This window comes from Hemibagrus wyckioides, linkage group LG06 (genome assembly GCF_019097595.1).
Source record: "Hemibagrus wyckioides isolate EC202008001 linkage group LG06, SWU_Hwy_1.0, whole genome shotgun sequence".
In the NCBI taxonomy this organism is placed as follows: Eukaryota; Metazoa; Chordata; class Actinopteri; order Siluriformes; family Bagridae; genus Hemibagrus; species Hemibagrus wyckioides.
This window is the reverse complement of record NC_080715.1, coordinates 39,092,142-39,110,951: the sequence shown is the minus strand read 5'-3', so window position 1 is coordinate 39,110,951 and position 18,810 is coordinate 39,092,142. Positions and strand designations below refer to the sequence as shown.

Sequence of the window (18,810 nt, the reverse complement as noted above, 5' to 3'; positions counted from 1 at the left end):
TTGAAGCTGACGAAGCTCTCCTTTACGGTGGTTGAAGAGGCCCATTACGGTCCGGGGAGTGAGGGAGTGAGTGATCGAGTAAATGAGTGAGTGATCGAGTAAATGAGTGAGTGATCGAGTAAATGAGTGAGTGATCGAGTAAATGAGTGAGTGAGTAAATGATCAAGTGAATGAGAGAGGAAGTGAGTGATCAAGTGAATGAGGGAGGGAGTGAGGGAGCGAGTGATCGAGTGAGGGAGCGAGTGAATAAGGGAGTGAGTGATCGAGTAAATGAGTGAGTGATCAAGTAAATGAGTGAGTGATCGAGTAAATGAGTGAGTGATCGAGTAAATGAGTGAGTGATCAAGTAAATGAGTGAGTGATCGAGTAAATGAGTGAGTGAGTAAATGAGTGAGTGATCGAGTAAATGAGTGAGTGAGTAAATGAGTGAGTGATCGAGTAAATGAGTGAGTGAGTAAATGAGTGAGTGATCGAGTAAATGAGTGAGGGAGTGAGTGATCAAGTGAATGAGGGAGGAAGTGAGTGATCAAGTGAATGAGGGAGGGAGTGAGGGAGCGAGTGATCGAGTGAGGGAGCGAGTGAATAAGGGAGGAAGTTAGTGAGTGAATGATCGAGTGAGTGAACGAGTGGGAGAGAAAATGTTGTCACTGCAGTACCATCAGTTCCTCTCCACATTCATCAAAGTGCTGGACATCAATGGCTACTTGCTCTATTTTCTGACTCACTGAGCCCCTACTGACTGCACTTTTCTCCTCTCTTCTCCTCTCCACTCCTCACCTACACATCTCTTTCCTCTCCTCTCTTAAACCTCCAGCACCCTTTTGTCTCCATCAGCACGTTTCAGCTACCGTATCTAGGACCTGGTTAAAGAGCAAAAACATCACTTATGTAACTATAAGAGCGATAACAAGAAGGTTAAGTAGAAACCCTTTAAAAGTTGTTTTTGATTTTCTTTTATTTCACTTCTAGTGTAAATTTTTTTCTCCCATGTTCCAACCTGATGCGTATCGCGTGAGTCATGATTATTTCCAAATAAAAAAACATGACGAGCGATGATACAGCAATCAATCCATGTGAGTCAATCAGCTCACGGAAATATGTCATGTTCCAATAAAAAACGTGTTGGGATTTGGATTTGGACTGGAGCTCAGCTTTGCCTCTTGTTTTTGAGAGTGTGTTGCAGGTGTGAAGGATACACTCAGGATTGGAAAAAAGGCAAAGCTTTTTTTTTTTTTTTTTTTTGTCCTAGTCATTAAATGAAACCATAGGCATTTTGGCACTGGAAGCCAAAACCCAGCAACGGTTTCAGAACTGGTTGGTTGTTTTGTTTGTTCTATTTGCTGTATTTATTTATTTGTTTGTTATTAGTTGTGTAGAGATCATAATCTGTACAACCTATAGAACCTATTTGAATCGGGAACACTCTGCTCAGACGATAGCTTTTCTTCCTGGAGAGTCAGAGATATTTCCTTCTCATTGTCAAGAATCAGGAATCTATGCTCGTGAAGTCAAATATCTCCAGACTGAAAAAACTCACACGGATAATAAGTTATATGGTTAGAGTGGTTTAAAAAAGCTCTTCTGTAGCTTTTAAACGACACCACCCCTGTGTCTCTGTGATCTATAGTGCCTGGGAAACAGAGAATAAAGTATTGTAAATCTAAACGAATTGTGACCAGAGCGTATCGTTTGTTTGGTTGGTTGGTTGGTTGGTTGTTTGGATGGATGGTTGGTTGGTTGGGTCAAAGTTAGGTCTTTGCTTTCATTGATGTTTTCATTTGTTTATGTTTCCCGGTTTGTTTTAGTTGTTTTGTTTATTTAGTAAATTGTTTGCTTTCGCTTATTTATTCGTACTTTTGTTTGTTCAGGTGATTAGTTGTTTGCTTTGATTGTTCAGTTGCTTAGTTGTGTGCTAAATTTGTTTGTTTATTCATTTGCTTAGTTGTTTGCTTTGTTTTTCTGTTTGTTTAGTTGGTTAGTTGCCTTTATTTAGTAAGCTAGGTGTTTGCTTTCATTTGCGTTTTCATTCGTTTGCTCTGTTTGTTTGTTTTAGTTGTTTTGTTTGTTTACTAAATTGTTTGCTTTCACTTATGTATTCATACATTTTGTTCGTTTAATTGGTTAGTTGTTTGCTTTGTTATGGCTTGTTTGTTTAGTTGGTTAATTGTTTGCTTTGCTTTTCTGTTTGTTTTGTTAGTTGTTTGCTTTGTTTTAATGGGGTTTTTTTTCTTTGTTTGTTTAGTTGGTTAGGTTTTTGCATTGTTTTTGTTTGTTTGTTTAGTTGGTTAGGTTTTTGCATTGTTTTTGTTTGTTTGTTTAGTTGGTTGGTTGGCTGCTTTGTTTGCTTGTTTTCTTCTGAGTCCAAGAAGGAATAGCAAAAAACAAACAAACAAACAAAAAAACCCTCCCAGACATTGGCATCCCTGTGGGAGGGTTAATTTGTTAATTTTGCTCTTGGACGCCTCCTTCTCCCTCTCTCTCTCTCTGTCTCTGTCTCTGTCTCTCTCTCTCTCTCCTCTCTCTCTCTCTCTCTCTTTCTCTCGCTCTCTCTCTCTCTTTCTCTCGCTCTCTCTCTCTCTCTCTCTCTCTTTCTCTCGCTCGCTCTCTCTCTCTCTCTCTCTCTGTCCCTCTCTGCCCCCCCCTCACTCTCTCTTCTCTCTTTCTCTCTCTCTCTCTCTCTCTCTCTCTCTCTCTCTCCCTCTTGGTTGCTCGAAAAGGATTCAAAGCTCTGACCAGTGAGATTAGAGCCAGAGGCTACTGCACATGCTTTGCTTTACTAATACACACACACACACACACACACACCCTTTCCACACCATTGCCATCCCCACCATTTCCTATGACACATCGAGTTACGGTGCTATCAGAATCTGCTCCATCACGCTGAAATGAGGTCATCGCACGTATATCCACCAGCATGTGCTGAGCCGAAAGCAGCAATCTGGCCCTCGCACACTTAATTCCCGCATCATCAGAAAGCACATGTCTCGATTTCCCGCGTGAGTAATTGAAAAATTTAGCAGGGATAAGACTGGAGAGTGGGCGTCCGCCGAATCCGTCTGTGTTCAGTCTCGACTCGAACAGCTTTCCTAATTGAAAGAAATGAGCTTATACATTCCGCTGATCACCATTTCTCCCAAGCCAAGAAGAAGAAGAAAAAAAAAAAATGATGAAAGTTTTATAATGAAGTTTTTATAATGAAGTGACATTCCCCTCCTGCTAAAAGGTAGAGAAAGAAAAAGAGAGAGGGATGAGGAGTGGGGGAGGGGGTGACATAGACGGAGAGATAGAGGAGAAAGTCGAGGATATTAAAAATCCCCATGCATAATGTAGCTCTAATGTATTCTAATGCAGGACATGATGGAAGCTCGCTTCCGCCTGAATTAGCATGAGGTTTCGGAAGGTCGCTAATACCCACGCTAACGCCGCTAACGCCGGCTATACCGGTCTCTGGACAATTTTCACCCCTCAGGTGTGGTAAAAAAAATCAGAGTCTGGCTGACAACATTAATGTCAAGCGTGTCATTAATGGCAGTTGGCTGGATAAAAATACCAGAGAAAGACAAATCTCATATTAGCTTCATTTTTCTTTTTCCTCTCAGACGCTCAAACGGTCGGCTAATCAGAAGCAAAACTCTGAAAGGTCACCACCGTTGCAAAACTGGCAGCTAGTGTTATGCTAATAATTTAATAACCTTTCAGTAGCCACACGCTAAACGTAGCCTTTGGTGAAAATATTAAGCCACCTGTGGTACATTAGCCAGCTGGCTAAGTAGCTAGCATTTCAAATGTAGACAGAATCTAATCAGAAGTTTTTATTGTTTCCTCAGGAGGTAAAAAAGAAAGGTACTTTTTTTTGTTTTCTATGTTTTTGAGCAGTATGTCACTAACACTAGCTTAGCCTGCTGTTTTATGACCATGTAGCTTCCTGTTAGCATCAAATGAAAGTATCTTCATTATCTTCATCTTATATTTAGTTACTCTACATTTTCTGAGGTAAATGTTAGTTCTAGATGCTAGCTAACCATCATCCATTAAGGGCAACAGAGATTAAATTCAATTTGAATTGGATTTCATGCTAATATTCTGTTTGTTATTTAGCTCACTAGATACTGATTAGCTTAGCTGTTTTTATGGCGCCTCTCTAGGCAAAGTTATCAAGTAACCGTATTTTGGTGTATGATGGTTTTGTTTTCCTTAGATGCTAGATAAATGTCATCCATTGAGGCTAATGTTGTTGGATAGATGTTATTATTTTGGCTTGTACATGTTAATGAAACTGTTTTCATTTTTTTATGTTTTAGCCTTGTCAGTACACTACTACTAAGGTTATCTTTGATGTCGCCTGGTTAGTTGAGATGTTAGCATCGGATGCTAGTGTGTGGTCAATGTATATTTTCTTACTATAATTATATATAATATATAAAAGTAAATACAGCTAACTAAATTCTGGTTTTGTTTCAATTTGTAGCCCAATGCTAGCTAGCTAGGGTTATTTTTTCAGCTAACTAATCTACATTCATCTTAGCGTAGCTTTGCTTCTTTTACCCCAAAAACTCAGACTCAGAATATGAGGAAACGCAGTCTGTTTTTAAATACAGGACAAGTTTTATGCGTATAAGTCATCCTCTGCTAATAGCCAGGGTGTCCATCCTGTCCTTCATGTCCACGGTAAAGAGGAAACCGCTGTGAAAGCCCTTTAGCCTCACGCGCCAAAAGCCACCCATCAAGTGACTGACAAACAGTGAAGAGGGTAAAATATCCAATTACTCAGCTTGGAACCTTCTCGAGTGTACAAGTGTCATATTAAATTGCAAGCCATCGCCATCGCTATCGCTATCTCTATACGCCTCGTCCTCTCGCGTAATTGACACTTTCGCTGCATACGATGACTGTCAATAGAGCAACAGGAGGAGAAACTGAGGGAAGTTAAAACAAGAGCTTGGATTGTGTAATGTCAGGGGCTGAGTATGTAGCAATGCAGCACTGTAAGATTCTTCCTTTAGCTTTTAGCTCCATTCTGTTGCTTTATTTGCATTAGGAATACGTGAGAATACCATGCTGGGGGGCTTAATGAAGTCAAAGTGACCTGGCAATGAAAGTGTGGCAGAAAACAGGCTGGTGTGTGTGTGGTAGCATATATATTTGTGTGTGTTTGTGTGTGTGTGTGTGTGTATATATATATATATATATATATATATATATATATATATATATATATATATATATATATATATATATATATATACACACATATACACATATACATATATATATGTGTGTGTCTGTGTGTGTTAAAGTTCCAGATTTGAACTGATACAAAGCTAAGCATAACTCCAGTGCAGAACTTTCCAGGAAACTACCAGCACATTTCCAGGAAACTAGCATACGCTCATTTTCAATAAAAACCAATTTTGCCATTAATGTTGCCCTAGAAATGATCAGCAGGCATGATGGGAGCTGAAGGACCACAGCAAGGTGTCGTGTTGAATCGGAAAGTTCATCAGATCAGTGGAGATGTTTCTCACGGACATCTTCAGGGGGCATTGCAAGGCGGCGCTCACGTGGCTGGAATTAATTCGGCTTAATTGGCGTCCGCAAAGGCAGACGTGTTTTTATTTTTTCTTCAGGCTGGGACGAAGCCGTCTTCCGCTGTTTGCTCTCTAATTGAAATTTCCATTAGCAGCCGTAAACATTTTGGAGCGGCCGCGTGAATATTCATCAGCCGATCAGTCGAGAGGATGCATACGTGTGTGTGTGTGGAGTGATTACACCTACAGCAACTTTTCTGAGTCTTCCTCTCGCTGTGTTTCAGCTCCGTCTCAGGTCAGCGAGGTGATAAAGGAGCGTGTGCAGGAGCACAGCATTCAGCTGTCATGGCAGGAACCTGAGCAGCCCAATGGAGTCATCACCGAATATGAGATCAAGTACTATGAGAAGGTGGGTCTATTAAAGTCAGAGAAAACAAGAGAGAGAGAGAAAGAGAAAGTAGCGATGAGAAATCCAGAGAGAGCTCAGGCGTAGGTGTGTGTTTTGAAAGCAGGAAGAGCGCTATTCTGTCTCTGCGTTTGACTTCCACACTGTGTGGGATCCTTGTCTGGTTCCATCACCACCCTGGGTTTCTAGCAGTCTTCCTATCTTCCGTATACCTTTTTCTTCTCTGTCTATCGTTCAGGTCTTTCCAGAGAAAACATGTCCTTCTCTAATAATCATGGTAATGAATTAAGGGGGCCAATTAAATAATTGTGCGGTGGTAGCTCAAGTGCTTAAGGCTCGGGATTGTTGGGGTTCACCATTGGGCCCTTGAGCAAGGTCCCCAGCCACCAACACCCCCAAAACCCCAACCACAAATAGTAGAATTCAAATCAAAAATAGAATTGAATTCTACACAGGAAGTGTGTTGCAGCAGGAGCAGCAGTTAAAATAGAACTCTAAATCAACAATTAAAAAGTTAATCTCGTCTTAAATCAGATATATCTTATGACTTAAGCGTAAAAAGATTTTTCCCCGTAATTATTCTAACACTATACGTCCACCAAAAATATTTTAATTCTCATTTCTGCTTGTTTTGTTTTTCTTCCTGTATCTCATTTAGTCAAAACAAAGACTTTAAAACAACCCCAAAAAAAACCCCAGGTTTAAAGATCAGTCTGTTTCCTGGGCAGATCCAGCCGTGCGGTTAGAAAATTAGAGACGAGCGTTCCCTCAACGATGCTTAAGGTTCAGTTAACAACATGCGTGCGAGAGAAGAAGAGAAGCAGATCATACACGAACCTCCCTCTCGAGACTCGGAGCACATTGTAAACCGAGCGCCATTCTCGACAGCTTTCTTTCTCACGGTTACCACAGTAACCCTGCCAAAGCCGTAGCTCTTTCAGTATCATTCCTCCAGTAAAAAAAAATAAAACGGCGAAACCCTTGAAGGTCCTCGGATAAAAAAACCCTCGAGAGCGGCTTTTCCTCTGCATGATAAAGAAAGGTAGTAGTGTTTGTTTCTTTCAGGATGAATGGGAAAAATATCATTGTGTGCTATTTATTTCCTGTCTAAAGGACCATAAGGATCGCATCTACTCCACGGTCAAGTCCAAGTCCACGTCGGCGACGGTGAACAACCTGAAGCCCAGCACGGCGTATGTCTTCCAGATCCGAGCGTTCACCTCGGCGGGGTACGGCATGTTCAGCCCCAGGCTCGAGGTCACCACTAAGGATGAGTCATCAGGAGCCGGTATGAATTATACTAAATATATTAATAAATATTATTTTAAAAATAAAAGTAATGATTTCTTATGATTGCACTCATCAATGTAAAGATTTATAATCATTAATGAGTGACATTACCTGATTAATTATTATGCTTATACTGTAGCATTTTATATATACTGCTTTATGTTTGTTTATTTATTTATTTTTAATCCGACTTCCTCTTTTATTGCTTTGCTCAGTAAATTAAAGCGCTTGAGCACCAAAAGCCTATGGCCACGTCCCAATCACCTCTCTAGCCCCCTAAGTAGTGAATCAGTTAGGGCACTGGATAGAACACATTGGGATACTCAGTTTCCGGCGATTTCTACATCGGCTACCAGAGTAAAACCCCGAACGACAAATTAAATATTTCAGGTTTATTTTAATATGAAGTAGTACATAGGCAAGTCTAGTGAACGTTTTTTAAGAAATAGAATAAATAAAATAAATAAATCTCTTTGAGAGATACGATAATGATTTTGTAGATGAAGTCCGTTTCGGCCATTTTTGTCCATCTGAAAAGCCTAAAACATTTTGACATTTTCTGGAAGGGAACATTGATATTCCCTGTCGATTGATTGATTGATTTTATTTATTTATTTATTCATTCATTCATTCATTCATTCATTCATTCATTCATTTATTTATTCATTTATTTTATGAGTCAAAGTTCCATTGCACAGGAAGGATAAAAATGGCCACCTCCACCTGCTCTGTGACTCCGCCTCCCTCTCACAGCCAGCACTTAGCCACGCCCCCTGTGCTACTTAACACCTTAATACTTTAAAGCATTGAATTAATAATAAATAAATAACAAATGTTACGCCTGCAATTTGAAGGAATTAAAAGCAGATTTTGAACTGTTAAAAGTATTTTAAAAAAAATAATATAAAATAAATTATGTTGGGGTATAATATAATATTTATTTATTTATTTATTTATTTTAAAATTATTTTATATCAGAAGGTGAGTCGAGTTGTTGATGCCGGAATTTTTTTTTTTTTTTTTTGTTTGAGATGGTATCCGAGCAGAACTCCGGCGACTCCACAGTAACCCCTACATAACAAAAAAGAAAAAGAAAAAGTGAACGCCTGTCAAAATCCCCGCCCATGACATGCTCTTTAAATACTGCTGTCTCGCTGTATAATTTATTGAGCTGGAGCTGCATATCCTGTTCCCTCAGCACTCTGTCAATGCGAGTGCTCTTTTAGCGGCGGAGAAGCGGTCCGAAGCGCGAAACGCTCCAACCTGAATGTGTCATTGTTTCAAATGAAGGGCACCACGTTACCGCTGGGAACTATTAAGCCCATTTTCAGAAACAGTAGAAGCGTGCACTCGGAAAAAGAGAGAGAGAGAGAAAGAGAGAGAGACCCGAAAATAGAACGGAAAAAAATGGGGGTTACGCTAGTCTCTGACACGATCTCATCTACATGCTAGTTTAGTTTAGATGAGTCTGAATGTATGGGAGGATATTTGTTGGGAAAGTCTACAGCGCTTTAGATACAGGATTAGGTTTCCAAAACAGGTAAGGGGCGGGGTTTATTTAAAGATAGATAAATAAATAAATAAATAAATAAATAAATAAATAAATAAATAAATAGATAAATAAATTGTCTTGTATAAGTGTGTTATTGGTCATTCTAAGAGTTTGTATGTGTCTCTCTCCTTTTTGTGTGTGTGTGTTAGCTACGATTGTGTCGAGCGAGCAGAACCCGGTCATCATCATCGCCGTGGTGGCAGTAGCCGGCACCATCATCCTGGTGTTCATGGTGTTCGGCTTCATCATCGGGAGAAGGTACGCTCTCGCGGCCCCCGTTGACTCGCCGCTCCTGTGAGTCTCCTCCGCTCTGGCATGTGCTTGCCTTTTGTTTCCTGTCTCTCGTGGGCATCACGGTGGATTCTTCCACACACACACAAACTCCCCCACCCCCACGGAGCTGATCACACTCGTCCATCAGCATGCCGCTTGTGTCACCAGTGTCCATGCCAGGAACGAGAGTGTGCTACTTTTTTTTTTTTTTGCATGTTTTTTTTTTTCTTTTTTTCATTTGAATGCGAAAGGAAGGATGCTCCGGAAACGGATGAAAGTCTGCTTTGTTTCTTTGTGCTGGCATGTGAATGCGCATAAACACACATTTATATATATATGTGTGTGTGTGTGTGTGTGTGTGGTTGTGAATGTACATATATGTGTGTGCGTGTGTGTATATGTGTATGTATGTATATATATATATATATACACATATATCTGTATAAGGGTGTATGTGTGTATATAATATATATATATATATATGTGTGTGTGTGTGTGTATGTGTGTGTGTTCATCTTCTCCCATCACTTCCAAGCATGCCTGTGTGTAACTGAATGCTATGCCTAGCCATTTCATGTTCAGAACCTTAAAGCTAAAGCTAAACCATAAAGCTAAAGCTTGTGCATATGAGACATAATAATATGTAGTATATTTAAATTTATGCGCCAATTCTCAAATCTGATTGGTCAGAACAGCAGCTCTGTCAGTTGTTCTAATACATTATTATTTCCTGATAATTCACAGGGACTTGTCCAGATTCTAAGTATATTTAAAAGGTGTAATTGGTTATATGAGGTTTTTTCTGTTTAGCATCTTAGTTAGTTAGTTAATTAGTTAATTAGTTAGTGACTTGTATCAGTTGTGACCTAGTGCAGCCTGTTTACAGTCTCTCTCTCTGTCTCTCTCTCTCTCTCTCTCTCAGGCACTGCGGCTACAGTAAAGCAGACCAGGAAGGAGATGAAGAGCTTTATTTCCAATGTGAGTTTCTGCTTTTTGCTAGCATTAGCATACACACGTGTACACTCACAGACACTCAATCTGATGTTTTTAGTCAGGTCATAAAAATAAAACCTAAATCTTAATACATCCTCTCACATTTCAAAAGTTTGTTCCTTAAACCATTTCACCATAAATTTCAGTAAGGTCCAGGCTTTTTCCTCAGCGTTAGCATCTTTCTTCTGTCCTGTCAGAGCAAAGAGTCATTCCTGAACATTTTACAAACTCTGTTAGATTTTTTTTATACAAATTTAGTTAAATAAACATCTGTTATTAGCAAGATCCTTCCTTAATACTTTAACATCGGTATTAGCATCTCCTGTTTTTCCTGTCAGAACCAAGCCACTTCAGTTAGCATCATTTTAGCCTAAACATTAGCTTTGTAGCAGAATGAGTTAGCAAAAGAGCTGCTTTAGCATTAGCTAGCTCCTATTTCAACAGTATTATTAGCATCTCTGTTTAAAATAGATAAGTTTAGTCACCATTTCTTTCCACAAAGTTTTAGTTAGCTTCAACCTTTTAAAAAACAAGATCGGTAACAAAGACTGTTTCTCCAAACGTTAGCGTCTTCTCTTCAGAGCACTTTCATTTACATATTAGCAATGATATTAGCAGCTCATATTAGCAAATAGTGCATTTTGGGTCATCTTACATGAAGCTCGAACACTTCTATGAGAGAAACGCATCCTCAGGGCATTTTAGCTTTTTAGCATTTCCTCTGTGTCTGTCAGGGCTGAAAATCAGTAAAGTTCGTTTAGCTTAAATGTACATTAAAAAGAAAGAACAGGCCAGTGGAAGGCACATATGCTAGCATCCCTGTTGCCATGGCAAAGATACTGAACGAAAGTTATTTTGCGTCATCTTGTAAAAATTTAGTCAGCTCCGATATATATATATATATATATATATAAAAAAAAAAAAAAACAGGTCAGTAAAAACGAGCGTGCGCTCTTCTCCCAAACACTTCAGCTTCAATGCTAGCATCTCTGCTGTCAGGCTAAGATATTACGCTTTTGGATTACGCTGCCTGGGATGATAAGCCCCTGTTCTCAGGCCTTTCACCCAACGAGCTGCTATCCCTCAGCACTCGCTAATGAAGCCCCTAGAGATGACCGTGCCGCCGGCCTCCCCAGACAAGCTCCGCTAACGATGCGCTGTAGGCAAACTGCTGATTTGGAAACAAAGGGTCAAGGTGGCAGCGCTAGCTCCCTCGCGTGCGACGTGACTAGTGGCGCTTGCTAGCACACGAAATGCATGCTGAGTACCTGCCAAGCAGCTCCGCTAGCAAAAAAAAAAAAAAAAAAAAAAAAAAAAGGACGAGGAAGCTACAAACAAGAGCTGCCAAGCTAATAAAGTGCCCTTGCACTTGCTCGGATGTGAGATGGCGATGTTAGCCAGGTCGGCTGAAGGAGCGCTCGCTTTGTGCTCTCCTAATTTGTCAGAGAAACAGTGATAAGGCTGGTCATATCAGCAACGCTGACAGACTGTGTAATTACAAGAAGACGGGAAACATCAGCCTCAGTAGGTCGCCATGTTTACACATGCTAGGAGAGCTAACACAACATCTGTATTTGCTCTGTTGTCTGGCACGAGCACTATAGCAGATTAGTTTCATTTATTAATTTAATTACTTGTTAGCAGTTTTAGCCGTTTTTTAGCGCAGCAGGACGTTCCCCGATAGTGTCTGAAGCAGTCTCATTAAATGGGCCGGCGTATCAAAGCTGACAGGTAGGCTTGTAATTAGCAAGTTTGAGAGGGAGGGAACACAGTGGGCATTAATTTAGTAAAGAGTACTATGAAAAAAAATGTTATGTCTATGCGTCATTAGCTAGCTTAATTATGTGGGTCAACAGGAAGCTAAATTGTAGTTGTAAAATGCAAATCCAAATTAAACTCAGTGACACTATGCGTGTTTAGTGCAGATATGTTTTCCTGTCATTTAGCTTGGTGGGGTTTTTTAATAAATAAATTAATTAATTAAAAAAAAAAAAAAACATTTCACTTGAGGGAAATTCATCAGCTTGGGGTTTTTGTTTCATTTTCTTTCAAGCAGCGTGAGGTAAAAACGGCCAGCTAGAGCGTTTAACCCAACCGTAATTAATTTCCAGTGTACCGCAATGTCAGGCTCTCTGGCTTCTAATCCGAGCCACGTCTCGCCGAATACAAACAGTGCGCCAGATTTGCGAATGCCATTAGCCAGCGAGCGACAGCTCCATATGTCTGCAGTTCTCTGGACTCCTAACCCACCCCGTAGCTCCATTTGGGGGAAGGTTAAACGAAACAAACAAACAGCATTTCAATTCCAAGTAAAATTACAGGCTCCGTTCCTAGCTAGCTGGCTCCGCCCATCGCGGCATATTTAATCGTAACAGTAATCCTCTTACACTTCTGCAGTTAAATTTCCAGGCACCAAAACCTACATCGACCCCGAAACCTACGAAGACCCCAACAGGGCTGTGCATCAGTTCGCCAAGGAGCTGGACGCCTCATGTATTAAGATCGAAAGGGTGATCGGCGCAGGTGAGATCTCATTTCCTCAAATACACACATACATACACACACACACACACACACACACACACACACACACACATAGACACAGTGTCTTTGCTTGTTCATCAGGATGATAGCCAAATATTTATTCCTTCAACAACCCTTACTGCATTTCTTTCCTCTGATTATTAATAGCCCCTTTGTGGGAAGAGAGGGTTGCAGGGCGGTGGGTGAGATCGTAGCATAATTAATAAATCTCCTCAGGAGAGAATTCGCCAGGAAGCGTCAGCGTTTGATGAATTGCTACCGCTACTTTCAGACTGGTCTGATGCTAAGGTGTTAGTGTACACACAACATGATGTATGCAATTATGACTTGAGGCTGTGGTACCTTGTGTTGATATTATGTGTGTGTGTGTATGTGTGTGGTAGGGGAGTTTGGCGAAGTGTGCAGCGGTCGCCTGAAGCTTCCCGGGAAGAGGGATGTTCCTGTAGCTATCAAAACTCTAAAAGTAGGCTACACAGAGAAGCAAAGGAGGGACTTCCTGTGTGAAGCGAGCATCATGGGGCAGTTTGATCATCCCAATGTGGTCCATCTAGAAGGCGTGGTCACCAGAGGTTAGTTCCCTCACACACCTACCAATGATACCTTTTAGGAGCACTCTATATAATTGGAAATTACTTATGCTTAATTACTTAATTACTTATGCTCAGGTTGTGATATCACAAAGCATACCCAATCAGAGTACAGTGTGCAAATTAGTAGAGAGTGTCATTATAGTGTACATGGAATCTGTAGCTACAGAATGTGTAACTGAAATAAGTGACAGTTCTTAGGACTTGAGATTTACCTATGCGCTCAGGTTGTGATGTCAAAAACATACTCAACCGCTTTGACCCAATCAGAGTGCAGTATGCAAATTAGTAGAGGATGTCATTATAGTGTACATGGAATCTGTAGCTATAGAATGTGTACCCGACAGGAAGTGATACTCTCAGGATTTCCATGGAAAGCAGATAAGCAGAGTTTGTGATGTCACAAAAATCACAGTCAATTATGCAAATTAGAAGAGAATGGCGCTTTATTAGCAGTCCGTAACTGCACAACAAAACTGTCAGTGTTTTTCAGCAGGGCTGAAGTAAATGTCTGCGAGAATGACAATGCACAGGGCATACAAGTTGTTCACAATTTGCATATCATGCATATTCATTGATCGGATCAGTGCAGGTGCATAGATGCAGAAATATTCCTTCGTTCTTTCTTGTTCATTTGAAATAGGGTTAAGTCAGGATTCTCTGTTAGTGATAAACAGTAAGTAAAGCTAATTCAGCTCATCTGTAGGCTAGCTGGTGACATTATTACCGTCCTACAGCGTTATATCTGTTTATCCTGTCTATAGTTCGATCGGTAAAACTGTTTTGAATGATATTTACTTGCGTGAAGCTGTTAATGAACTACTAAACAGACAGAATGCACTCTGCCACTTGCCTTTTAGAGGCTCGCTTGAGTTATTTTCCCTCATTACGGCTTCACGCAAGTGGACGGAGTTTATCTTCACCAATGCTAATCACGTCTAATGGAGTTTCTTGCGCTTCTGTTTGTCAGGGAAGCCAGTCATGATCGTCATCGAGTACATGGAAAATGGCGCGTTAGATGCCTTCCTCAGGGTGAGTATGCAGACTTCTTTTTTTTTTTTTTTTTGCTTTGTTCTCAAGTTCATCAAGTTATCTGTTCAGTTTAATAGAAACAATGTGATCTTGGTTAGAAGTCAAGATTAAGACTTGGTTTGATTTCTTAGAAACACGACGGCCAGTTTACGGTGATCCAGTTGGTCGGTATGCTTCGCGGGATCGCCGCAGGCATGCGCTACCTCTCGGACATGGGCTACGTGCACCGCGACCTGGCAGCGCGCAACATCCTGGTCAACAGCAACCTCGTGTGTAAAGTGTCCGACTTCGGGCTGTCCAGAGTGATCGACGATGACCCTGAGGCTGTCTACACTACCACTGTGAGTCGATAAAACCCCCTGCTACACCGTCAGAATACACGATTTGATGTACAGATGCAGCACGGTACCGAAATTAACCCTGACGTTCTGTTCGTGCTGCTAATTGATGCTTTCATCAATCATTTATACTGAGCTCATGTGACGAGTGAACGAGCAATGACCAGTAACAGAACCTGAGGGTTAATACTTCTCTTTGGTTGGTGTTTTTAGGGGAAGATGCAGGCTGTAATGAATTTGATGTTTACCCCAGCCACTGACCTGCGTTTTACTGAACAGGGCGGAAAGATCCCAGTTCGGTGGACAGCCATGGAAGCCATCCAGTACCGTAAATTCACGTCAGCTAGCGACGTGTGGAGTTACGGCATTGTCATGTGGGAGGTCATGTCCTACGGTGAACGGCCGTACTGGGACATGTCCAATCAAGACGTGAGTCATTTTTTTCATACAGCATAATTTCTATGGTTTCTGTAATATCTAAGCGTATCAGTAAATCAATTATATTACAATTTCTAATTTTAAGTACCTAAAATTCACACCCAGATTTTACAGCAACTTGACAGCCCTGGTGTGTAGTAATCACTCATTCACAGCATGAGTTTTATTTGTCTTCATTTATGGAATAAATGTACTTCATCATTGAGTCTGGAGTTGCGCTTTCTCCACCTCTCATGCTGTTGCAGCAGAAAAAAAAAGGCGTACATGACAAGCTTCTCCGCCTCCTCTGCATCTGGCCCCCCTTTTTTTTTTTCTTTTTTTTTTTTTAAAAAGCGCATCGAAGCAGATCGGAGGAGTACTTCCCTCTTTAGTGCACTTATTTAAGCTGGTTTAGGAATGCATCACTGCATCCTGCTTCATTTGTCTCCAGTCCTGAGTACCTGGCACGAAAGAGTGTCTAACGCTGATCTCCGTCTGATTGTATAAATTGATAGAAAATAGGTTTTAGAGAAAGAACGGGTCACTTTGCATTTAGAGTGCCTTTCTATCTCGGCAATAGATGCTTAACCCTCACTAATGAGATGTGATAATGTGAAATTTATTGTTAGCTGAGCATGAGACATGCCAAAAACTCCAGGTTTGATCTTAGAGACCTTTCTGGCTTTCATCTGTCTGAGCGTACTGTAGGTGTGCCGAGACGTTCTTCATCACTCGAGCATTGAAAATTCCGCCCTTGTAGTGGATAATGATATGTACGAATGGAAGAGGTTTTAATCCATCGCTGTTTTCAGGCTCACTCGGCGTCAAAATTACACAAGCGCGTACATCCTCGGAGAAGATAAACACCCCTTAACAGAAGGGCTAATGATGACTTATAATTGCCGCGCCTGCTAGCGGACACGTTATGCAAATGGCGTGCGGTAAATCATTCGTTTTTGTTTTTTGTATTTGAAGCTTCTGAAACTGGTCTGTATGGCGGGCCGCCTTCTTGACACGCATCAACGTCAGCAAATTCTTGCGCTCTGTCAGGGACGCTCCTCTTGGGTGAACAAGGAGAGAGAGAACAACATTTACATTTCCGCAACACTTTACTTGCTTTGACACTTCTCTCTCTGTAGATCCACAAGTTTTGCCTGAACAGACGAGACGAGAATAGCAGATGAACCCGACTTGAGGGTAAACAGACATCTATTATACCGCGCCAGAGAGAAGAACAGCTCCCAGTCCTGGGTTTTGTTGACTCATACTTAGCTAGTTCATGCAGGTCAGGAGCAGCTTTAGCAAGAGAAAAATACGATGATTTCGTTTCTCTCCGGAGCGTCCCTCGAGTGAGGCGAGGGCGTGCGAACGCGAGATGTTGTTGGGACTCAGACATGCCGGGCGCAGTCACCTGAGGATTAGTCTGTGTGTCTGGTTGGCTCATTTACTACGCAATAACAGGTCTAAACTCAGCTAATCGCACGTGTTTGACCTGTTTTGTCCCTAGATTTCAAATCTGCATGTTAAAGCCTAGAAGGTTTTGTTGACAAAATATGTTTGTTAACCTTCTGATTAAAGGATGAAGTGTCTGATCCTCAGTGTTAGTTTCTTTTGTAGGTTTGTGAAATCTCTAATTTAGTGGGATAATTGGAAATATTCTACTAAATAATGCCAGAATAGCTTTGGTTGATAAAATAGGTGGTAAAAAAAAGATCACCTTTTTACCAATTTCCAAACTTCCAGTTGAGTTTTTATCCAGTGTAGCCTCAGATTCCTGTTTCTAGCTGACATGAGTGGAACCACAGCCCATTCTCCTCAGGAATTTGATGTTGATGTGCTTTTCTGCTCACTGCGGTTGTAAAGAGTGATTATTTGAGTCATCGCAGCTCTCCTGTAAGCTCAGGCCAGGCTGTCCATTCTCCTCCTGAATACATTTTCTTCACCATATAGTGTTGGCATTCCAAAAAGCAAGTTCAGGATGCACTTCCTCTTTTCTGTTGTCTTCCTGCAAACCCCAAAAGCAACCAGGTTTACAAAAAAAAAACAGTAAATTATGGATGATGTCAGAGAAGCACTGCTATCCGGGGTTGTAAGTAGGTAATTAGAGTCCAAGCACTTGTACAGCCTGTGTAGATAAGCTGTGGTCATGTGCTTGAGGAAAACTTGTGCAGTGACCCCCCTCCCCTGTACCAAGCACAAAAGAACAACTTAACCAAATTCTAAACCATTCTAAATTTCAAAACCAGCTTGGGTGTTTGTCAAAGTCTCAGATATAAATAAGTGAAGAATTCCGAATGTAGCAGAAGTCCCATATCTATCTCTACTTGAAGGTGATCAAGGCTATCGAGGAAGGGTACCGTCTTCCGGCACCCATGGACTGTCCTCCAGGTCTCCACCAGCTCATGCTGGACTGCTGGCAGAAGGAGCGTGCTGACCGGCCCAAATTCGACCAGATAGTCGCCATTTTGGACAAAATGATCCGCAACCCCAGCACGTTGAAAACGCCAGTGGGAACGTGTACGAGGTATCTAAAGTTCACCGCTCTTTCTTCTATGATATATGAAACTGTCTGTGTTAGCTTTTTCTTTTTTTTTTTTGTTTGGTGTAACTGGATTTAACAGACAATCCCTGTCTGTCCTGTGCTCAGCGTGTCCACTTGAATAAATCCTGGAAAATCAATACAGCAACACCGCTCCCATGGCTTTATGGTCAACGGCAGGGCTTTAAAATCAATTGGCGTAATGAGAGACTTTTTTTTTTTTTTTGAAGTTCGTGTGGGTTCTGACGCCCACTGTGCCATTTATCAGTCGAAATCCATTTACAGGGGGAACAAGGCCCGAGAAGAAGGACATAACCTGAGAAGTAGCAGGGGAAAGGGAGCTTAGTCCGTTTAGTGGGAGGGCTTCTTGCAAGCGTTACCTTTGGGAAGGAAAAATAATGACTTCCTCTTGCTACAGAAATGAAGATAAATGATTATTATAACTGGAATTGTTATTAGGTGTAATTGGTCGGTCTTTGTGGTGTCGCGTTATGCGTTCTCTCGAGCAAAGTGAAACTGATCCGTGAGCCCATGTGGCTCGTTTGGTTTTGGGTGATCACGTTCATTTCCTGTCATTTTCAGACCCATCAGCCCGCTGCTGGACCAGAGCCCGCCAGACTTCAGCTCGTTCCGCTCAGTGAGCGAGTGGTTGGAAGCCATTAAGATGGAGAGATACAAAGACAACTTCACAGCAGCCGGCTACAGCTCACTCGAGTCCGTTGCAAGGATGACTATCGAGTAAGAAACCTTCCGTAAACTCTTACTGTTTACTGTTAAGCAAGAGATCTCACACTTTGAACTTCTGGGTTCTGATTGGTCAAAAGGTGTTGATTAATTCTTTTTATTTAAAGGGACCTTGCACTAATGGGTCTCTCTAACATGGCGGTTTATAGCTGTAAAACTCTAAGCAGAAACTAACTGGTCCCTTGGATGCTCCATAACATTAAACTCTAAAGTAATTTAAAAAATGACACTTTATTATTTAATTAGGAATATTTGTCATTATATAAAATAAATAACGCTTGCAATTATCGGAAAACGATCAACTTCGGGATGGTAACAGTATCTCTGATTAATCACTCCACCTGGTCGTTAATTGTTTTCCAATAAAAGCAAGCGCCCTGCTGTTTTATTCCATGCTCATTATATATTCCATCATGATGGAAAGCAACTTTTATTGTCCACGTTTTTCCACGTAGTAAATTTTACAAGCTTGCAGCGATGCAAAACACATTTCACAGCACTTTGTGTCGAGGACCAGAGTGTCTCTTCCTGATCTGTGTCCACACTACTAAACACAACTACTCG

At 41.1% G+C, this 18,810-nt stretch overlaps 1 protein-coding gene across 7 annotated transcripts in view; it reads left to right on the top strand.

Annotated features, from left to right (window-relative positions):
* The window catches only part of epha7 (eph receptor A7), a 69,594-nt gene that overhangs the window by 47,565 nt on the left and 3,219 nt on the right, over positions 1-18,810 (top strand). Inside the window, exons 6-16 of one of the 7 annotated variants that reach the window (XM_058392886.1) lie at positions 5,816-5,940; positions 7,051-7,225; positions 8,929-9,073; positions 9,975-10,030; positions 12,455-12,568; positions 12,973-13,158; positions 14,147-14,208; positions 14,340-14,549; positions 14,760-14,975; positions 17,294-17,487; positions 18,085-18,240. In XM_058392886.1, the coding sequence (XP_058248869.1) occupies positions 5,816-5,940; positions 7,051-7,225; positions 8,929-9,073; positions 9,975-10,030; positions 12,455-12,568; positions 12,973-13,158; positions 14,147-14,208; positions 14,340-14,549; positions 14,760-14,975; positions 17,294-17,487; positions 18,085-18,240 (1,639 nt within the window). Of the gene's footprint in view, positions 1-5,815; positions 5,941-7,050; positions 7,226-8,928; positions 9,074-9,974; positions 10,031-12,442; positions 12,569-12,972; positions 13,159-14,146; positions 14,209-14,339; positions 14,550-14,759; positions 14,976-17,293; positions 17,488-18,084; positions 18,241-18,810 lie in introns of all 7 variants that reach the window. The other 6 variants (XM_058392885.1, XM_058392893.1, XM_058392890.1 and 3 more) reach the window with 6 other exon arrangements.